Source organism: Xyrauchen texanus, chromosome 39, assembly GCF_025860055.1.
Source record: "Xyrauchen texanus isolate HMW12.3.18 chromosome 39, RBS_HiC_50CHRs, whole genome shotgun sequence".
Classification (NCBI taxonomy): Eukaryota; Metazoa; Chordata; class Actinopteri; order Cypriniformes; family Catostomidae; genus Xyrauchen; species Xyrauchen texanus.
Genome location: NC_068314.1, coordinates 11,604,940 through 11,626,270, shown reverse-complemented (window position 1 = coordinate 11,626,270; position 21,331 = coordinate 11,604,940). Strand labels below are relative to the sequence as shown.

The following is a 21,331-nucleotide window of genomic DNA, read 5'->3' as shown; positions in this document are numbered from 1 at the left end:
AACAATAAAAGCATAGTTGACCAATGGTATTCGTATTAAAAGCATAGTTACCATGAAAATGTTTTTTATTACCATGGTTTTGGCAAAACTATTTTGAGGGGACTTGTTACTTTTGCGAGGGAACACAAAACAATTTAAAAAAATACATTCCCTCCCTGTCCCCCATTCTGTTACTGCCAAGAGCTGTTTAACAGTGACACCAATTTGTAGACAAACCCGGAAGGTTAATTTGCCATTGGTTCCCTCAGGAATTTCCTATGGGTTTTTATGAAGGGGTTTTTCCATTTATGAGCAAATTGTTTTCTGTTTAAAACATTACTTGGATGTTTTGTTCTACTACATAAATTAGTCAGACAAATAGTGTACAATAAGCATGTGAGTGAACTTGCCTGACGAAACAGAAACTGTTGTAGTTCTTATCCAACAACTTGTTAGCAACATATAAAAAAAAAGGAAAACACTTGATACTTCAAAATTCCCTTTTGGGGTATGACCTTGAGTAATTTAAGTTGTAGAACAAAATGTCCAAGTATATGTTTACAACAGACCTTATTTTACCCATGGCTCAAAAATGCTAATTCTCCTCAAGGTTTTTGGACTACAACCTGAACAGCTCTATTTAGGAAAATGTAGCAGTAATCCATCAAATGACCAATTCTGCATATAACAGTTACTTTTTAAAGTCAGATTACAGTTGAAGAGAGGAACCAGTCGTACCAGTGTGAGTGAGGCTGTGTCGTTCCAAGTGATAACGCTGTATAAATCTCATGTCACATACAGCACAAGCAAATGGTTTTTCCCCTGTGTGAAAGAGAGAGACACATGGGTGTAAAACCTACAGAACACAAACAATTGATGCTAAATAAAGTAATTAGCAATTTATGTACCCTGTACTGTACAAAAACTATATCAATGGCATGCTTCCTTGTTTTTTTGATACCCCTCGCTTAAGAGTGCATAAGTCTGTACTATTCGTACCAGTATGGATGAGAATGTGTCTCTTTAGGTGGTACCCACTCCTGAAGGCTCCGTAACAGTGATCACAAATGAAGTTCTTCTGTACTTTTGAAAGTGGACAATTTCCATTTTCATCCACAATCGCCTACAAGGAAAAATAAAACAAAATATATTAATTGTTCGATTCTAATAAATCTGACAACATAGACTGTTTAGTCATACATATAACAGTCAGTTTCATTCTGTTCTTTTCCATTCCGTAGTGGGCCATCTATCTAGAGTCTGAGCTGCAAATGCTGCTTCATAGCCACAAAATGCCACATCAAATACCACTACAATCTGGGAATATTTTAAAGCTTGCAACACTATGTTAACAAAGAACTGTTTATTGAGGCGTTTTTATTATTTTACTTTGTACTTATGATTTAAGAACCTCAACTGGCTAAAACTCTTTTCATTTTATAGCTGTATGATCTCTAGTTTAATGAATGTAATCAGGGTTCATACAGGGATCATTAAATGAAAATTAAGGACTTTCAAGTACTTTTCCAGCAACAATTTGTGAACTTGAAATTTACATATAATTTTGAGATCCCAACTTGCATTACGAGTGATGTGAACAATATTTACATGTCAAAAACTCTAATAATTCCAAATGGATAATTAACAAATGTAGCAGAGGTCACAGGCCATGAAAATACTCCATCTATCATCTATCTATCTGAAGAATTTGCTGGCAAATTGCGCTTCTCTGTCTAGCAATCACTTTGGGCGAATTAAGAGAGCAAGCTCATAAAATGTTACATCATCCATAGCAATGAGGTCGACTCCATCTTACTCTTACATTAAGATTTCCTTAGTAAAACTTGTTCTTAGCAGTTTTGTGAAACGGTTTTAAGCAAATACTCTTAACTAGGAACTCTTGAGTATGGAAGCCCATTTTGTCCATGGTTTATCACTTTTTTCTGTCTTGTATTCTATTGATCAAAACTTAATTTTCTCATAATCTCGACATAACAAAAGTTGTTTTCTCATGATTTCAACTTAAAGTTCCCGTGAGAAAAACTCTTTTGCAGCTCATAATGTCACAGGCACAGCAACTTTATCTTCTGTTTATCGCAATAGAATAGGCTTCTCTAGGTCAAGGAAATGTATTTTCTCTCAGTTTTATCTAGTGACTCGCAAGTCTGCTGACCTGCATCTCTCAGTTATAATCTGGAATCCATGGAGTAATAATGGGAAAATTAAGCTTTCTGAAGCAAAAGGGTATTCATTGCAAACTTATTAGGGGTTCAAGCCCGAAGGGCTAGAAACCTATTGTTTTTACTAGGATTTGTATAAGGTGTTCGAGCCCGAAGGGCTAGAAACCAATTGTTTTGCTAGGATTTATATTATTATTATTATTATTATTATTATTAGGGGTTCAAGCCTGAAGGCTAGAAACCCTATCGTAATTGCTAAGATTTTATTAGGGGTAGGATTAGGATTGTTGGGTGTACCTGGTTCACATACCCAAAACATGACCCACACACACACAGTTTAGGGCTGGGCAATATGCAAGAAATATGTTCATAATATTTTTATTAAAAAAAACACAATATCTGATTACATCATCAACCCCCCTGCCCCAATGCCATGTCATGTGTAACTCCAAGACCACTTGCAGGTCACCCACCGCAGTGGCGGACAGATGAGCAAAATACTACACATGATATAGACAACCCGTACTTGGCGGGTCGCGACTCGTAGGTGCCAATATTAAACCCTGGACTACTGTTCAATATTTTTGCCGCCTTCCCAGATCCAAGGTGTTGGCATTTCCAAATATTGTTGAACATCGTCAGTCAATGTGAGTCCATATTTGTCATATATCGTCGATATTCTTTTAAATCATCCTGTCATCCAGCCCAGTGCAAATTGTGAAAGCTGAACTGCAATTTAACAAGCCGGGTCAATTTGAACTGCAAAGTGCTACAGTTGGGCTGGACCATGTTATCAGATATCAACGATATCTTACAAAGATCTTAATGCCAATTGAGACACTCAGTTGACAGCCGATGATGGACAATATCGTGAAATGGGTCTGGGAAGTCACCAAATATATTCAACAGTGGCCAGAGTGGGAGATTAGCACCTGCCGCATGTGAAGAGGCTGAATCCAGTTTGCAAGCACCTCGTCCAAATGTAGGCAATTTCATGCATGGGTAATTTTGCTCATCTAGCCGCAACAGGCGGGTGACCTCTAAGAAGTCTCAGAGTGACACATGACAAGAAATGCTATTATTCACAAAAGACACATGCTTGAAGAAACACACACTATAATATTTTTAAGAACAAACAAAAGAAAATCTGTCAATGCTTGTGTCTGATTCACTGTTTGTTCAGAGGCGTGCAGCATGAGTCGGTCTTGTGGAATCTCGTGTAACAAGCGCATGTAAAGAGTTCACAATTTTTTTCTGTTCCATTCATCTGAAAATTGCAAGAATAATGTCACCTATGAGAATGCTGCAAATGATCTCCGATCATCTCAGGAGGTGCTGTGAGTTTAGTTTGCTTTATTTCCACTGACAAGTTTGCAGTTAACATGTATTGTGAATGCAACTCTGCAGGTTCAGCAATATTTATCTTTGTATTAAAGAAACAAAAACGAAAGTGATTAAATAATACAAGACACGTTCACCTTGAACCTAAAATTGAGTTCTATTTTATTTTATTTACGCAGCATTAACTGTATTACCAAAACGCAATACAAACAAATTCGATAAGAACACAGATTTGGCAGCTTTATTTTGGGAGCAGAAGGGAATTTATTAAGCTTTATTATTATTTTTACAATATTACATCTTTAGTTCTTAATCTGTAGGTTATTAGTAATTTTCCACCTGTTGTTGACGGACACTTCCGTGCTGGCAAATGCTTGGATTTGGGGAGGTGGTTAAATACGATTTTTTAATCACTTTGCTATTTTAATTGCATTTTCATTTAGCTTAAAGTGCAATTTGAATTTAGAAATGTCTTTTATGTTTTTGTGTTTTAATAAACAAATAAATTTTTTAAAGCAAAATCAATAAAGCAAAACTATTCACCAGCAGGAGGGTTAACGATATAATTTTTACATATCACCCAGCCCTATGCTACAGTTACTTTATTGCATACTGCACAAAAGGGATAACCAAAATCAGTTCAATGCATGTTAAATGCACTGTAAATGTAACTATGGCATATCACAGCTAAATTAACCCTTATGTTGTGTTAAGGTCATTTTGACCCAGACTTGTTTTGTCTTACTTTTTTTTCCCAATTTGAATAATATAGCTGGGTTACCAGGGTCAAGCCAATTATCTGCACCATGGGCAGCAAAAGAAGCTTTGACGTGTTTTTGGTCAGAGTCTGATGAACAGTATACGAGGAGTTAGAAAAAGTAAACTTTCAATCATAAAAAAAATCTATTTATTGAAAAAAATATCTACTTCTTAGAATTTTTGTCTAGTATGTGGCGCTGTTCTGAAACTGCTCCGGTAGAATCTTGGCATGATGGTTATCATGCAGGAAAGCATTCAAGAGTTATAAGCCAAAATATCCATTATTCCATCTCCTGACCAGTAGGGGGCAGTGTGCCAAAACACCACGCGTAACATTAGGGCCTAATGGTGATGACACGTAACAAGTTTTGTCCCAATTCCTCAAAACGTTGGGGAGATATAGCCTCAACTCAGAAGTTATAAACAAATATTTTCTTTTCTTATTTCGTGAACACTAGGTGGCACTGTTACAAAACTCAGCAGGCACCTTCGAGTCCTGGGGCCTGTGACAAATAATAAGTTTAGTATGAATACGATAAAGCATTACGGAGATATACCCTCACATCCATTTTGGAAAAACGGTTTGATTTCTCAAAATTCTATGAATAAAACTTTGCCGTGAGTGCCTCTTGATGATGTAGGCCAAAATGGACAAACGGCCTATGATGAGTTCGAAAACATTTTCATGCGGTCACTGATATCTTGTTTTTACCTCAACTAAAATAAAGTCATATTAATTTGAATTTAGTTTCTCAGACCTTGAGTTGTGTAGTGTACGCTTGGCTTAAGGGACTATTTAATTGATATTGCATGGACTTGTAGTCATCAGATGACTCCTTAATCCTGAACAGCAGTGTTGGGCCTCATGTATTCAGAGATAAAACAAAGGCAGGCCAGCACAGTTATAAAGCCTGACTGAGGCCTACACACAGTCATAAAACCTTACTGTAACAACAGTGCCAAAATCAAACAAATGGACTCCAAAACAGACTACAAATAACATGAAGCCTTGCTCATTTGACATCTATGTGTGAAATTCCAAAGGATCTAACTCTCAACTCCTATTGGATGAGGTGCACAACAGAACGCCCCTCAACCATGATGTCATCAGGAGCAGAAATACTTAATCTGGGCATTGCTTCCAGAGACATTGCGTGCCGTGCATAGATGCAGCTCATCAATGCTCTCAGGTGTAGCCTTGTTGCACAAGGAAGTAACGTACGACTTGAAACTGTGGCCATACAATCTCCATCTCGCTGGACGAGCTGAGATTACTCTGTGTTCCACCGAACACAGATCCGAAGGAGAGAGTATCAGCAGCCATACTGCCCACCGACAGAGCAAGGAAGCGGCCTCCCGTCATCACCCGAGCCTCGAGGAACCGAGTTGGAGATAAAGGACAGATGAACATACATTCAACCTGCAATCTCATGCAATTTAAGAGGTTTACATCTGGGCAGAGATGGAATATTATAGTGTGTTATTCTTGTGTATCAAGGTTATTGCTTGTACAGTTTAAGGACCACAGAGTCCACCCATTGCTGCAAATAATACTTATGGTATTACTGTAACGTACTGTTAACACAAAGGAGATTTGCTGTATTTTAGTCCAACCACGTTGGACTGTTGTGTATTTCTGCCATCACGGTTGAGATCGGCACACTCACTAAAGAACCAAAGACCGCGGGATGGTTTACGAGCCGTTCACCATGGCTCTGAGCGATAAACTAACAGCTGCTTTCTCTCCCACAATTACGAAACCAGCTTCGGTGCCGCAACTTTATTCTCTCGCTCTCATTCTAACCACAAACATATATCTTCGATAATTATTAATTTTTGCTAATAACCAAAAACGCTCCTGAACGTAACACACAAAAGCAGCTAGAAGCATTTTAACTATCAGTTTTATGTACATAATCTGCAACATTTAAAGCTAAAATACATGATGAAAGGAATACATCAGGATACTATTATGTAGAGATGTGCCCAAAACTGCTCGAAATTCTCCGTTGAGTGTGCACTAGAACTGAAATGATTAGTCGATGTTAAAATAAAACATTTTAGACAAAAATTTCCATTGCCGAATAGACATTTAATGTAACATGAGATCACTTTAAACTCTAATGATGAGAGCAGCACTGCAGCTCTCACTCTAAACTTTCACAGCTTCAGGTGATGTAGATTGCAATGTATGAGGGAATTATAATAAAAAAATGCAAAGTAAATACAGAAGCACTCTCGTTGTGGAATAAGTGCAATACTTGCGTGTCGAGAGTCGTTAATGGAAACACCCCGACGTAACATCTTTAATGCAGTTATAGTTAATGCGTTATAGCTTTATTAAAGTTCAAATAATAATGAAACAGGTCATGTAACTAACTACAAACTCCGAAACTGGCATTTTTCTGTACAGTCAGCGCCTCTTCTATGAGTTGTGTGAATGTCCCTAAGATGGAGAGATTGAAAATGCAATCGATGATGCACACAAGGATGTCTCTCTTTGGAAGGATTCGTCCTCCAGAGGTCGCATTTGTCGGCATACGTCATCGACGCGGTCTCGTTTATTTGAATTTTATTTTGAATGCAAAAAAGGTTACCAATTAGAAAGGCGAGAGACGAAGTCTTCCCCAATTATACACTGAACCAAAATGTTTTTTATTTGTTTTGGCTTGTTTTCCAATATAAATATGTGTACATTCCAATATAAACAATGTAACAATTTCTTTTAGCAACTATACTGCAGAAGAAAAATTGTTATCTGAGAATGTTGAATATAAAATAAAAAATTAAAAATATTTTAGAATATCTAAAATCCTCTTAAAAAAAAAAAAAACAACAAAAAAAGATGCAGTCACCTGAGAAGCAGCATATAAGATATTTATACTTTCTTTCAGGGAATAGATCTTGAATATAAGTATATTTTGTCTTTACTGCACTCACAGAAGTATAACCAAGTAAAAAATACACTTATATACAAAATACACTTACTGTATATTTAAGATACATTCTCTTAAAGCAAGTCTAAATATCATATATGTTGCTTCTCAAATAAATGTATCTTGCTTTAAGGATTTTTTTTCTGCAAAGTTTGTGCTTTACATTTAACAATTGCTTGACACCTTGTGCCGCCAGAATAACATTGTTGTCCATGCACAAATATAAATGAATATTTATTTCAGCAGATATTAATTAGAGATGCACCGATTGCAATTTTCTTGGCCGATGTCCGATTTTTTGCAAGTGTGACCTGCCAATACAGATTTTTTCTGATTCCGATTGTCTTTCTAAGAACTATTATTGACCACATATACAAACAAAATCTACCTTTCTTCAATGCTAAATTTTATTTTCAGAATAAAATAAATTATTAAACATTACAATTTCCCCCAAACTGCACTAAGTTACAGGATCTTCTCTCACTTACACAACTCTCAAAATAAAGTGCTCTCTGACTGGAAAGAGGTAGAAATAACAATTAACTGCAAATGAGTTGCTTTATATAACAGATGTCATTTCCCACTATTTTTATAAATGGACCTTTTTTTCTTTATTACTCATCTAACAAAACAATTCCAAAGATCTGAAAAACTGAAGTGTCCAATACGCTCAACTTACGTTAGATGTACAAATATCAGTTGTAAAACTGAGCACTGCTTCCGGAACGGCTTGTAACCATATCTGTCAACACTCCCGTTTTTCCCAGGAGTCTCCCGTTTTGTCATTTCTCCCAAAAAACTCCCGTAATTTATATGGCCCAACCCACGTTATATGAATAATCACAACAATATATTATTCCAAGGTGGTCCAGTTGCCAGATCTTGAATGAAACGCATCCTACTCACACAATCGACACATCATACAAATTTCAAATCATTTATGACCACAATCTGGCAACCTACAACCCATTTGCGCTGTTGATATCTGCGCAGGTAGTAGACGCGGGATGTTAAATCAAGCATCACTGGTAGATGGGAGAGGAAGACTCAGCTGGAACAGCTGGATGGAAGAATTGAATTTCATATCCCGAAGCCATACCGACAATGCCCACGCCTTTTGCAATGTGTGTCGCACTGATTTTAATATCGGACACGGTGGGGAAAATTACGTTACTCAGCACATTAAATCACAACGGCACAATTTCTATAGTATTTAGCCTGCCTCTGCCATCCAGCACCCCACTTCCCCTCTCCCGGATTTGTGTACCCAAATGTTGACAGATAACAGGCTGCGTGTGTGACATGACACAAGATTAAACAACTCGGGCAATGCGACATCGGAAAGTACTTCCTACTCTGTATCGAGGAAATGTATCCGATTTCTGAACCCTCTGTCCTCAAATATGGAGAACGGCTGGTCATAATTATTATTATTATTATTAGGTTATATTATGAATAGGCATATATATACAAGGCATATTTTATTCATAGAAACTATACGTTTAATAGAGTAACATTTAAAAATGGGCATTTAATTTAGTTCAGGCACTTCTGGTTTAAGCCCCTCCCGCAGTTGTAAATCTAAATACAGATAATGTTGCAATATTACTATTACTACTACAATATTACTATTAATATTATTATTTTACAATATTACCTCTACTGTTATGTCCATTTGGGCAATTACAAATCTAGTTTACAGACACCCACAAGGGAAAAGCACTATCAATTTCAAAAGACAACTCTTCACAAAGCAGATTAACTCTATTATAACACCACAGCCCTTTAAACCACATGTATACTGCCTGTGTGAAAACAAAAGCAGTTATTTTGCTACTGCGAACTCCCCCATCTTTCCTTTTACAGCCCACCTACCCTTCCCCCCGGACCAAAACAAGCCATCTCCTCCCCCACAACACAAACACACTCACAGTAACAGGCCGTTTGGACACCCAAACACTAATGTTTCATGAATATTTTTACAAGATTGCAGACATGTTAACTCAAACAAGACCAACTAACAGAGGAAATATCAAAAAGCAAATATTTTCAGACAAACGTCGCAAGATATGTGGTCGACTGATAATCCCTTAGCACGACTGTGTCAGACACTCCCCACCTCCCTTTACACACTGACCTTCCCTGCTTGCCCGTCCTGCTCTCTCACTTTGCAAGGTGTTCCTGACTTCCGGTTCTTTTTCTTCAGATGCATGTCCTCGTTGGTTCTCATTTCCTTCTCTTCCAGCAGTCGCGGGGCTGGAAAATCACCCTCCTTCCGCAGAAGCTACACACACACAAACATACTCATTACAAACCTTTACTAGACACAAACGCTGATCAATTTTCATATAACACCACAAAATACAAGGAAATAAATGTTTACATTCTGCAAACCAACAGAATGAGACACACAGAAGTTTATTGTGTACCAATAATCATTAAGTTAAATGTACTGTATGATGGCTATATTCTGGATGACTATCTGGCATACACATTGGATGACTATTTTACAATCATTATTGGCAGTGTATCTCACATGGTTTTGCTTCAGGACCAAGCAGCAACCCAGCACAGTACCAATATTGTTAATGGCACTAAAGTAAACAAAAATGTCCTTAAGTCAAACATTGCAACTTATTAAATATTACTATAAACTGCAAAGGCCCAACAATACGATTAGCAAAAGAATTAAAAGAATAGTTCACCCACAAATAAAAATGGTCAATTTACGAGTTATTACTGTATGTAAAATCACTGAATAGAGATATCTCTTTAAGTTACCTTACCATCTGCACCAACAGCCGAAGCAACTACATCTCATGCTTTTTCCTTTGCTATTTAATCCTTATAAAATGTATGTTGAAGGTCAGAGAGCAATTTGTTACTTCACAATCAGTCTTGTCATCCATCGTCAATACAATAATGAGTCAAGTTCTGAAATTACAAACCATACGAGCTGTTGCGTGCATCTGTTGAACAAGTCCATTCAAGGTAGTACTGGGTATTGCTGTTAAGCCTATATGCCTGCGCTCCATGTAAAATAGTACATTTTTAGGCTCATAACTTGTAGTAAACTGTAGTTTAAACTTTTTGTTTCACTTTGCTATGTTTTCAAGGGGGGCTGGTGTGAGCCAACTGCTTTTTTGTCAGAGATATTATTTTTCTGCTTTTATTACATGGATTCATTTTACAATTAAAATCAATTCACAGAACATGATTTTAATATTGGTAAATGTATTGTATCTATACATTTCTTAGCAACTTCCTTTAGGTGGGGGGTCCAGTAATTTTAATAGAACTTTCATTATGTTTTTCTATTGTAGGCTAACAAGAAATAACTTATTCTGTGTGAAATATAAAAATGTAGCCTACTTCATCAGTGGATCCATCCATTGGCTCAGAGAACTTGTACTCAGGTACTCTATCCAGTAGTGTTGATGATTAAAATTAATTTCAGAGAAGCGTCTTTTTAATCTGCTCACCAAAAAGATTTGGTCAGATTAGTTAATTCTTGTTAATGATGACTTATGTATGCATTTCGTTTGTGGACGAGTGTACCAGTACGTTCAGTTCCTTCATGAATGAAATGTCTCTCTCATTTAGACAAAAATGATCGACTTGAACTTCAGTGAAGGGGCGTATTCGTTCAACAGGTGAAACTAATGGTATCTTCCAAAACAGCCCGAAATTGACTGCTATTGGCTCACGCTATATTCAGTCTTACAGGCATGAAAAGCCACCAGAGCAGACTCGTGCTTCCAGTGCGGGCCAGTCAAATGTGTGACAGGTATCTTTCTTTGGGCTGGTCAAACATTTCACAGTTTGGGGATCCCTGTTGTAACCTGTTAACATGGGCGCTGGAAAAAAAAATCTCAGCTCATGTGCTGCTCAAACTTGCAATGTGAAACCAAGGCCGGATTTACCACCGGGCCGATTGGGCCGGTGCCCGGGGGCCTCCGACCTGTAGGAGGCCTCCAAGACCCCACTAACTGTGTGGCCTCATCCTTTTTTTTTTTTTATTATTTATTTAAAATTAAGTTAAAATAAAATTAAATAATGAGTGTGTGTTTGTGTGTATGTGCGTTAACAATCATTTATTTGGACACAAAAAAGTATCATGATCAGTTTTTTGGCTGTGTCGGCTGTGTCTGATGATGACAATGAGTCAGGTTACCGCTGAAACTGTTGATAGCGGCAAGACCGCGGTAGAAGACAGTGTGAAAAAAGAGAATTGAGGACATTGAAAAAACAAACAACATGGATAAAAAACGGTGGAGCAGTGGAGCCACAAAATGGAAAGCTAAAAGTGAGAAGGATAGCAGAGAGGATTTAATTAGGAGAAATATTCCAACCATAAAGAGCCTTTATTTAGCGCGGTGCCTGCGGTGATGCTAGCGAAGTTTAGCACAACATCCAGCCTTGCTATTTCAGATGAACCTGAGCATCAGCACCAGCAGGACAAGACAAAGAACCACAGCCCGGCTGGAAAGACAGACACCTGCTGAAGGCGGCAGAGACCCGGCGGTGACGGGTAGGTAAACGTACATTACCAGTTGGACAGCCTCAAAATGTAGATCTATCTATTACTTTTTCCCCTTATTAAAAACCCTGATTATTATACAGGTGAAACTCGAAAAATTAGAATATCGTGCAAAAGTTCATTAATTTCAGTAATTCAACTTAAAAGGTGAAACTAATATATTATATAGACTCATTACAAGCAAAGTAATATATTTCAAGCCTTTATTTGATATAATTTTGATGATTATGGCTTACAGCTTATGAAAACCCCAAATTCAGAATCTCAGAAAATTAGAATATTGTGAAAAGGTTCAGTATTGTAGGCTCAAAGTGTCACACTCTAATAAGCTAAACACCTGCAAAGGGTTCCTGAGCCTTTAAATGGTCTCTCAGTCTGGTTCAGTTGAATTCACAATCATGGGGAAGACTGCTGACCTGACAGTTGTGCAGAAAACCATCATTAACACCCTCCACAAGGAGGGAAAGCCTCAAAAGGTAATTGCAAAAGAAGTTGGATGTTCTCAAAGTGCTGTATCAAAGCACATTAATAGAAAGTTAAGTGGAAGGGAAAAGTGTGGAAGAAAAAGGTGCACAAGCAGCAGGGATGACCGTAGCCTGGAGAAGATTGTCAGGAAAAGGCCATTCAAATGTGTGGGGAGCTTCACAAGGAGTGGACTGAGGCTGGAGTTACTGCATCAAGAGCCACCACACACAGGCGGGTCCTGGACATGGGCTTCAAATGTCAAACGTCTTACCTGGGCTAAAGAAAAAAGAACTGGTCTGTTGCTCAGTGGTCCAAAGTCCTCTTTTCTGATGAGAGCAAATTTTGCATCTCATTTGGAAACCAAGGTCCCAGAGTCTGGAGGAAGAATGGAGAGGTACACAATCCAAGATGCTTGAAGTCCAGCGTGAAGTTTCCACAGTCTGTGTTGGTTTGGGGAGCCATGTCATCGGCTGGTGTTGGTCCACTGTGCTTTATTAAGTCCAGAGTCAACGCAGCCGTCTACCGGGACATTTTAGAGCACTTCATGCTTCCTTCAGCAGACAAGCTTTATGGAGATGCTGACTTCATTTTCCAGCAGGACTTGGCACCTGCCCACACTGCCAAAAGTACCAAAACCTGGTTCAATGACCATGGTATTACTGTGCTTGATTGGCCAGCAAACTCGCCTGACCTGAACCCCATAGAGAATCTATGGGGCATTGCCAAGAGAAAGATGAGAGACATGAGACCAAACAATGCAGAAGAGCTGAAGGCCGCTATTGAAGCATCTTGGTCTTCCATAACACCTCAGCAGTGCCACAGGCTGATAGCATCCATGCCACGCCGCATTGAGGCAGTAATTAATGCAAAAGGGGCCCAAACCAAGTACTGAGTACATATGCATGATTATACTTTTCAGAGGGCCGACATTTCTGTATTTAAAATCCTTTTTTTATTGATTTCATGTAATATTCTCATTTTCTGAGATTCTGAATTTGGGGTTTTCATAAGCTGTAAGCCATAATCATCAAAATTATATCAAATAAAGGCTTGAAATATTTTACTTTGCTTGTAATGAGTCTATATAATATATTAGTTTCACCTTTTAAGTTGAATTACTGAAATTAATGAACTTTTGCACGATATTCTAATTTTTCGAGTTTCACCTGTATATATTCTCTTATTACTTCACCTTTAGAGGTGAAGCGCTGAATGAAACGCAATCATCTTTGTTAAACCCCAGGATACACACCTGGCTGGAAATCATGAGCTGCTCAGTATCCAAAATCGAAGTACAGGCTACATTTAATTAATATATTAATGCGTAAACATTAATTTCATATGCTAATGGCGCTTGTTATGAAAAAGAAGCAAAATCACTTTGGCTATTATTATTATTATTAGAGGAGTTGATCAGATCGAAGTTGACATTGAAATCAGTCTACTTCATATGATCCTCATAACACACCTGTTACATTTCTTATTTCTGGACTGTACAGGTATTTTCATTATGTGCTTTGTTTATGCTATCAGATAGTTTTGGTCTTGTTTGGGTTGTCTAATATTATGTTTATATCCACATTCTTAATCCACAGAATAGGTCTAATATCTACCTTCTGTACATTACACATCACAATAGATTTATTAGCAAGTCTCCGGCTCACATGAATTCTTGTTTTTATTACACTCAACGAATAATCAATCAGACCACTCTCTGGAGCGCATGCATGCGCTGCAGCCATGCACACACACAGACGCAGCGAGAGAGAATAAAGAAACGTATAGCTGGTTAAAATTAAAGCTAACATGCTAGTTCAATTTCATGTCTGATAAAAATCTTTCTTTATCTGTCAAAATGAAGGAAAGCATTTTTGTCTATCAATAAAAAATAATTATCGGAACAATTCACAATAAGGTTCATTTGTTGACAACATGGATTAATGAACTAACAATGAACAATACAGCACTTCTTAATCTTAGTTAAAAGGATAGTTCATTGCAAAATTACAATTTTCTCATCACTTACCCTCATTCTTCTGAAGTACACAAATGAAGGTTTTTAGAAGAATATTTCAGCTCTGTAAATCCATACAATGCAAGAAAATGGGTGCCAAATATAGAAGCTGCAAAATCCACATAAAATTAACCCATATGACTCCATTGGTTAAATCCATATCTTCTGAAGCAATGTGATAGGTGTGGGTGAGAAACAGGTCAATGTTTAAGTCCTTTTTCCTTCACTTTCACATTTTCTTTTTGTGTTTTTGGTGTTTCACATTCTACTGGGCAGGGAAAAGATTTTATGATAAAAATGACTTAAATATTGATCCGTTTCTCACCCACACCTATAATATGTCTGAACACATGGGTTTAACCACTGGAGTCATATGGATTACCTCTATGCTCCCTTTATGTGGATTTTGGAGCTTCAAATATTTGGAACCCATTCAATTGCACTGTATGAACCTACAGAGCTGAGATATTCTTCTAAAAATCTTAATTTGTGTTCTGCTGCAGAAAGAAGTCATACACATCTGGGGTGGCATGAGGGTGAATAATGTAAATGTTGAGAGAATTTCCATTTTTGGGTGAACTATCCCTTATTTTCCTTATAAACTAAAACATTTTTAAAATCAAGTTGCATTTGTTAAAATGAACACACTAAATTTCTTCTCTTTACTTTGCAATGAGGAAGAGCTCGTTAATAAACTCTCTCCATAGTTTCTGTTGCAGAAGTCATCAAGCTTTCCTACCAGTATCTGTGCTTTTGCAAACATGGAGAGAGAAGTGATGGAGTAAAGTACCTCAAGAATGATGAAATTCCACCTGTCAAACGGGCAATCATATCTAGTATATAGTCTCCAATAGAAGTCTTAATCCAAAACAAATCCTTTTCTCAGAAGTTTTTGAATCACTTTCCATAACAATTTGCATATCATGATATAAATAATTATTGACCAAACATTTCAAGGATGTTGTGATATTTAAAAAAAAAAATATATATATATATATATATATATATATATATATATATATATATATATATATATATATATATATATATATATATATATATATATATATATATATATATATATATATAGCCGACCCCTACTATTTATTATTCGTAATTGTATGGTCAGGTGCATTTTAATATTTGCATTTTACATGCCCCACACTGTCCATAACCCTATCAGAACACTAATGAAATCCAGTTTTGGGTTGCATCAACCAGTTAAGAACCATTAATGTAATGGTCAGCAAACATGGGTTTTGAAATAGCTGATCCTGAAAACATATCTTTTAATTCATTAATTCCATTGTAAATCAAAATTTACTGAAATATATTTGGAAACTGAAATAGTTTCTTTTTCACTAACAAGAACTGACAACATTTTGTTAATTGGCTGATTAGGCAGTAACAAATTGCCAAATATTGGTCTATCACTAGTTAGAGAATACTTTCTTGGCACTACGATAATGAAAATAACAATTCTCTACACTAAATAAGTTAATATACAACCATTAAGAACAAAATAAGCAATTTTTAGCTCTACATTAAATAGAGTTTCAGGAACTCTTTGAATTTGTCTTCTAACCAGTGGAGGGCAGGTCATGCCTGTCGGTAAGACCATGTGTCCTTGTGTCACTCGGTCCTGCGGATCTCTCTGGGCTGAACCGTGGCCCGCCGCTGGACCCAGCGGTGACATCATTTTCTTCGGAACTGCCATTGAGCTGGCTTGCATCAGAGCCATGCTGGACAGCACTGCTTCACATCCTAAAAGCCCTGCCTTAAAACACAACACCAAAACAGAATTTAGAACATAACATGAGCTCTTGTTCCTGAAAGTGCATAATTTATAACATATATATATAATATTTTTAACACTAAGCCAGGGCTCCAGACTAACCCATGAGTACATAGGCATTTTTCCACTGCAGGAACTTTTTCTAGTTCCTAAGACTATTTCAGGTTCTCCTTGTTTTTCCACCATATGAACTAGTTCCACATGGAACTAAAACCTAAACCAAACCAGGAAACTTTTAGTATTTGCTGCTGAGGTGGTAAATTACCTGCAATGGGGAACTATTTGGTGGAGTCAGAAGAACAAACTTCTCGTAGGTCCAGAAAAATGCATTATCAGCCACCAGACAGCCATTATCAAGCATTTTTAAAAGTCTGGTTGTAACCTTTGTTAAAACTTTTGAGTCAATGCTATTGTTGGCTTTTCAAATCAAAATGGATAGATGGACAAACACTGCTGAGCAGGACCTGCTGAGTGTTTATGGTAAGGAAAAAATACAGCATCTGGCAATGCGTCCCACCAGCTAGAGGCTGTCTACACTGAACGTGTTGATGCAAACATTCTAAGCAGTTTATTTGTCTTGTTGGCAGGAGTAGTGCCAGTGTGTGCAGCGCAAAATGGAACAAGACATCCATTTATTCTTAGTGTAGACAGCTTCATTGATTGTAATGGGATCTATTTGTTTTTGGCACATCATGCCGCTCACGTCTGGTGTTGACAGGGTGTGAGTTTGAAACATTGGCAAGAAACGAGGTGTAAACATAATCTGATTGCCTCTTGAAGTTAGGATTTGATGACATTAAACTATGTAGATTGGAAATGTATTTATTTATTTAGTTAGTTTTAACGCCATATCAACAACCCGGCTATTCACATGGCAAACAAAGGTTCATCAAAAAATATTTACAGTATTAAATAAGACACTTAAAATGTATACAAGACAAAAACTGTCAAATCTGTTCAGATGGTACTTTTTAAAAATATCTATTAAACAAGTCTCTGTTTCAAAAGTGTTACAGTTCAGTAAAATGTGCTTGATGGTCATAGGGGTTTGGAAAGGTATACATATGGGAGGATCTTCACCAGTCAGTAAAAACGCATGTGTTAGTCTTGAATGGCCCAGTCGGCATCTGGTAAACACTATTTGGTCATGCCTAGATTTAAAATTTTTAGACATTTCTTTGGATTCTGGGGTTCATTTCATATAATGTATTGCTGTTGCACTCATTCCATTCTGATTGCCACTTATTGGTGATATATGAGTTTATTAATGGCCTGAGGTCAGAGGGTGGTATCAAACATTCTGAGATCTCCAAGTTTAATGTCTCTTTTATAGCAATATCTTCTTTTTCATTTCCTGCTAGACCAATATGTCCTGGCACCAACAGAGTATAATGTTAAAATCCTTCGTCTGTAATCAATGTATTTTAGTCTAAATGTTTATGATTATGGGATGATTGGTCTCCGTGGATTCAAGTGCTTGATGGCAAGACTTTGAATCTGAAGCGATTAAAACGTTTTGTCCTCGAACCAGCTCAATGTTTTCCAGTGCCAGAAGCAGTGCTCGGGCCTCAGCTGTGAAGATTAGAGCTCTGTTCTGGAATGGCCAAATTGTTGATCTCTAATCACTACTGCTGCTGATACACTTATCCATTTTGGATCCATTCGTGAATAATGTACTATGGAGTGGGAAACTACATTTCAGTTCCAAGAATTCCTGTTGATACATGTTGGGAAGTGTTTCTAAATTTTTTATTTGTGCCAGTGCCATAATAATAGTTGCTTCTTTCAAGGTCCAGGGGGGAACAGGCCAAAAATGAAGTCTTCTGTGGTCCAGTTTGACATTCAAATTCTCCAAGTATGGTTTAATCCATATTCCAAAAGGTTTGATCACTTTAGGTCTAGCTTCATACAGATAAGAACATTCTGATTGGAATACTGGTGTCATATTACTTAGATTTGCTTTGAGGTTGACTGCATATTTTAAAGCCAGTTTCAGACACCTATTCTGGTGGGGAGGTTCACTGGCTTCTGTAAAAGACTTTGAATGGTACATGTTCTGAAGGCTCCAAGAGCTAGACCTATTCCCTGATGGTGTCAAGTGTTCTAACGTATAACTTCCGTGCCTGACTATACACAATGCTCCCGTAATCCAGTCGCTCTGCTCGCTTTTTAGGGGTTTTCCACTGTGGATAGAACCTCGTACCTGATACTTTTTTTTAGTACCACCTCTGCCGAGGTTCCAAGCGAGCCGAGCCGATACTAAATGTGACGTCAAAATCCTGCAGATCACTGATTGTTAGAGAGAATGTCACTAGCAGCGTCACTGGATTTCCGACACGGATCATCAAACTATAGTTTTAAAGTTAGCAACTGTGATAACAGTATTTACAGCATTTGTTCACGCGACTTTCGACATGTGAGAAAAAAACGGCTGTGTGCAAAACAACGCCATGGTCAATAAACGAGGTGCAGACTATCCACTCGTTGGCGAAGAAAGAAATGCCACAAAACTAAAAAGTCTTTCAGGACCTGTATCAGCTGTTGGCTGCACACAGCAAACTCCGGACCTACCAACAGTGTAGGACAAATAAAATTTAAATATAGCTGCGAGCAGCGATTGCGGGCCCAAGCCGGTGGCACCGCCACCCCCGTGCCTTTAGGGTTGCTGTGCACAATGGGCAATAACATAAACTCACTTTGACTGTCGAGAAGATGTGTGCTGTAGAGCTTGCATCAGTGTGGGCTCTGCAAAAGTGTGCATCGAGGGCACATATCAACCACAAAGTATGCGTGAGCACTCTTCTGATACCTAAAATGAAAAATGAGACACCCTACGGTCTCATGGAGTTAATGGACACATGAAATAAGTACACAAGACTGAAAATTCATATGAAGTGTGCCATTTGGGACAGGGCCTATGACCGTGAACCACAATAGTCACATCTATGAGGTAATTCAAATGTAGAATAATTTTTAATGTCATAGGATGTCATAGGTCAATATCTTTTGCAGCACTTAAATGTGTTAATCCAGAAGGCCAGTATTTATCTGGAGGTCTTTGTACAGGTTTAGTAATGTAATTATAATTTACACACTGCTGAAGTTTCATCGAGATCAGTTAATGTATGCAGAAGTTATAACACACTTCCTGTTTCTCTTTTCGCACCATCATTTCGTTTCCTCGCCACAGCAAGATGTTATATTTATATATACTGTATACATGTTATATTTTGTTCTGTTCTCCCCTAAAATGATCAGATCACTTAAGACGACATGAATTATACCAATGGAGTCGTATGGCTTGCTTTTATGCTCCCTTTATGTGCTTTTTGGAGCTTCAAAGTTCATTTGTATTTCTGTTGGTCGGAGCTAATGACTGTAAATTAGAAAGTTGTTCGGCTTGACGAGAACAATATACATGCCGAGTTTTGTAACTGTAGATAGAACCAACTAAGTTATAACACACTTTATGTGTCCTTTTTAGTCATAAATTAATTTCCTCGCCACGGCCAAAACCGTTCGAGATATCAAAAATCCGTCCGCAATGTAGCATCCTCAATGTCTTGACTTCATGCTGACCGCGTTTGGTGGCGATTGGATTAATTCTCTAGGAGGAATATATATAATTCCAGAGCATGTGTTTCCAAACAACCCATAATAGCCGACTTCCTGTTGGGCTGGCGTAAAACTTAGAGCAAGAAAGTTGTTCGGCCCGATGAGATATATAAGTGTACCGAGTTTCATATTAGTACATGCAAGCATGTTTGATATATGGACAAGTGTTCGAATCCCATTCCAGGGGGCGGTGTCGAGCCCCCCTGCCACGCCCGGGTACCATCTTCAGCCCGGCCCTGATGGCCACGGGTTCTGACCTGTGTGCAAAGTTTCAAAGTTTGAGCACGTTAAGGGCCCCAAAACCTTGAAAAACTAAAATAAAAGCATTCTCACTCAACAGCCAAATCATCCCCCTCCCCACAGACACAGAGAGACGTAGGGTCAGAGAGAGAGGGAGAGAAAATTCTCCAAAACATCCACATTCAAACCAAAATATCTGACTTTCTGTTGGTCTGAGCTAATTACTGTAAATTAGAAAGTTGTCCGGCTCGATGAGAACAATATAATTACTGAGTTTTGTGACTGTAGGTCAAAGTATGAAACCAACCCCCCACTTTTGTCAAAAGGTGGCGCTACTGAGCCCCTGCACAATGCCAGTTTCTGAAACTTTGCACATGTCTACTGGCTAATAAATGTGATGTGTCTGTCGAGTTTCATGCAATTTCAAGTATGCTAAGAGTCTCAAAAGCATCAAAAAAGAATATTCAAGTTTGAAGCGTTGCCGCGTCAACAGGTATCTAAGATATCAATAATCCTTTCACATGTCTACATCTGCCGTGTGTTTACATTATACACCTAAAGTTTTAAGTAAATCGGGTAAAAATAAGAGGGTGATTTCAAAGCATTTTGAAAGTGACACATTTCCTTCTGCCAGTTGGTGGCGCTATAACTTTGACTCACAATAGTCACATCCATGTGATCGGCCTCTTACAGCGAACACACTGCTGAAGTTTCATCGAGATCAATTAATGTATGCAGAAGTTATAACACACTTCCTGTTTCTCTTTTCGCGCCATCATTTCGTTTCTTCGCCACGGCCAAACCGTTCGAGATATCAAAAATCCGCTGGCAATTTTTCATCCTCAATGTCTTGACTTCATGCTGACCGAGTTTTGTGGCAATTGGTGGAATTCTGTAGGAGGAGTATTTCAAATTCCATTGCATGCGTTTTCCAAACAACCCTAAATAGACGATTTCCTGTTGGGCTGGGGTAAAAAGTAAAAGTATGAAGGATATATGAAACGATGAGATCTATGTGTACCAAGTTTCATATTATTACATGCAAGCGTGTCTGATTTATGGACCAAGTTTTCGGACCCTGTTCCAGGGGGCGCTGTTGAGCCCCCCTGCCACGCCCGGGTACCAGCTTCAGCCCGGCCCTAATGGCCACGGGTTCTGACCCGTGTGCAAAGTTTCAAGAGTTTGAGCACGTTAAGAGCCCCAAAAGTGCCTGAATAGTCGTAAGAAAAATAATAGCCTAACGAAAACAATAGGGCCTTCGCCTTTTCAAGCCAAACTGTAATGTGCAGTGGAAATATGCCATAATTAATGTTCTGTAGAGATGTAAAGGAATGGTAGTGTCCGCACCCCATTTTGTATTGGCATGCACTTTTAAAATATTATTTGTTTAAAAAAATTATTTACTCAACATCTTCATCTGTGGGACAAAGGTGAATTTATAATCACAGACAAAGCCTAAGAATTTGA

General features: G+C 37.9%; 1 protein-coding gene across 8 annotated transcripts in view; it reads right to left on the bottom strand.

Moving 5' to 3' along the window:
- znf740a (zinc finger protein 740a) overlaps positions 1-21,331 on the bottom strand; it is a 72,947-nt gene that overhangs the window by 42,946 nt on the left and 8,670 nt on the right. For all 8 annotated transcript variants that reach the window (XM_052111003.1, XM_052111006.1, XM_052111008.1 and 5 more), the window contains exons 3-6: positions 15,800-15,991; positions 9,333-9,479; positions 979-1,102; positions 718-801 (exon numbers count right to left, since the gene is read on the bottom strand). In XM_052111003.1, the coding sequence (XP_051966963.1) occupies positions 718-801; positions 979-1,102; positions 9,333-9,479; positions 15,800-15,991 (547 nt within the window). The remainder of the gene's footprint in view (positions 1-717; positions 802-978; positions 1,103-9,332; positions 9,480-15,799; positions 15,992-21,331) is intronic.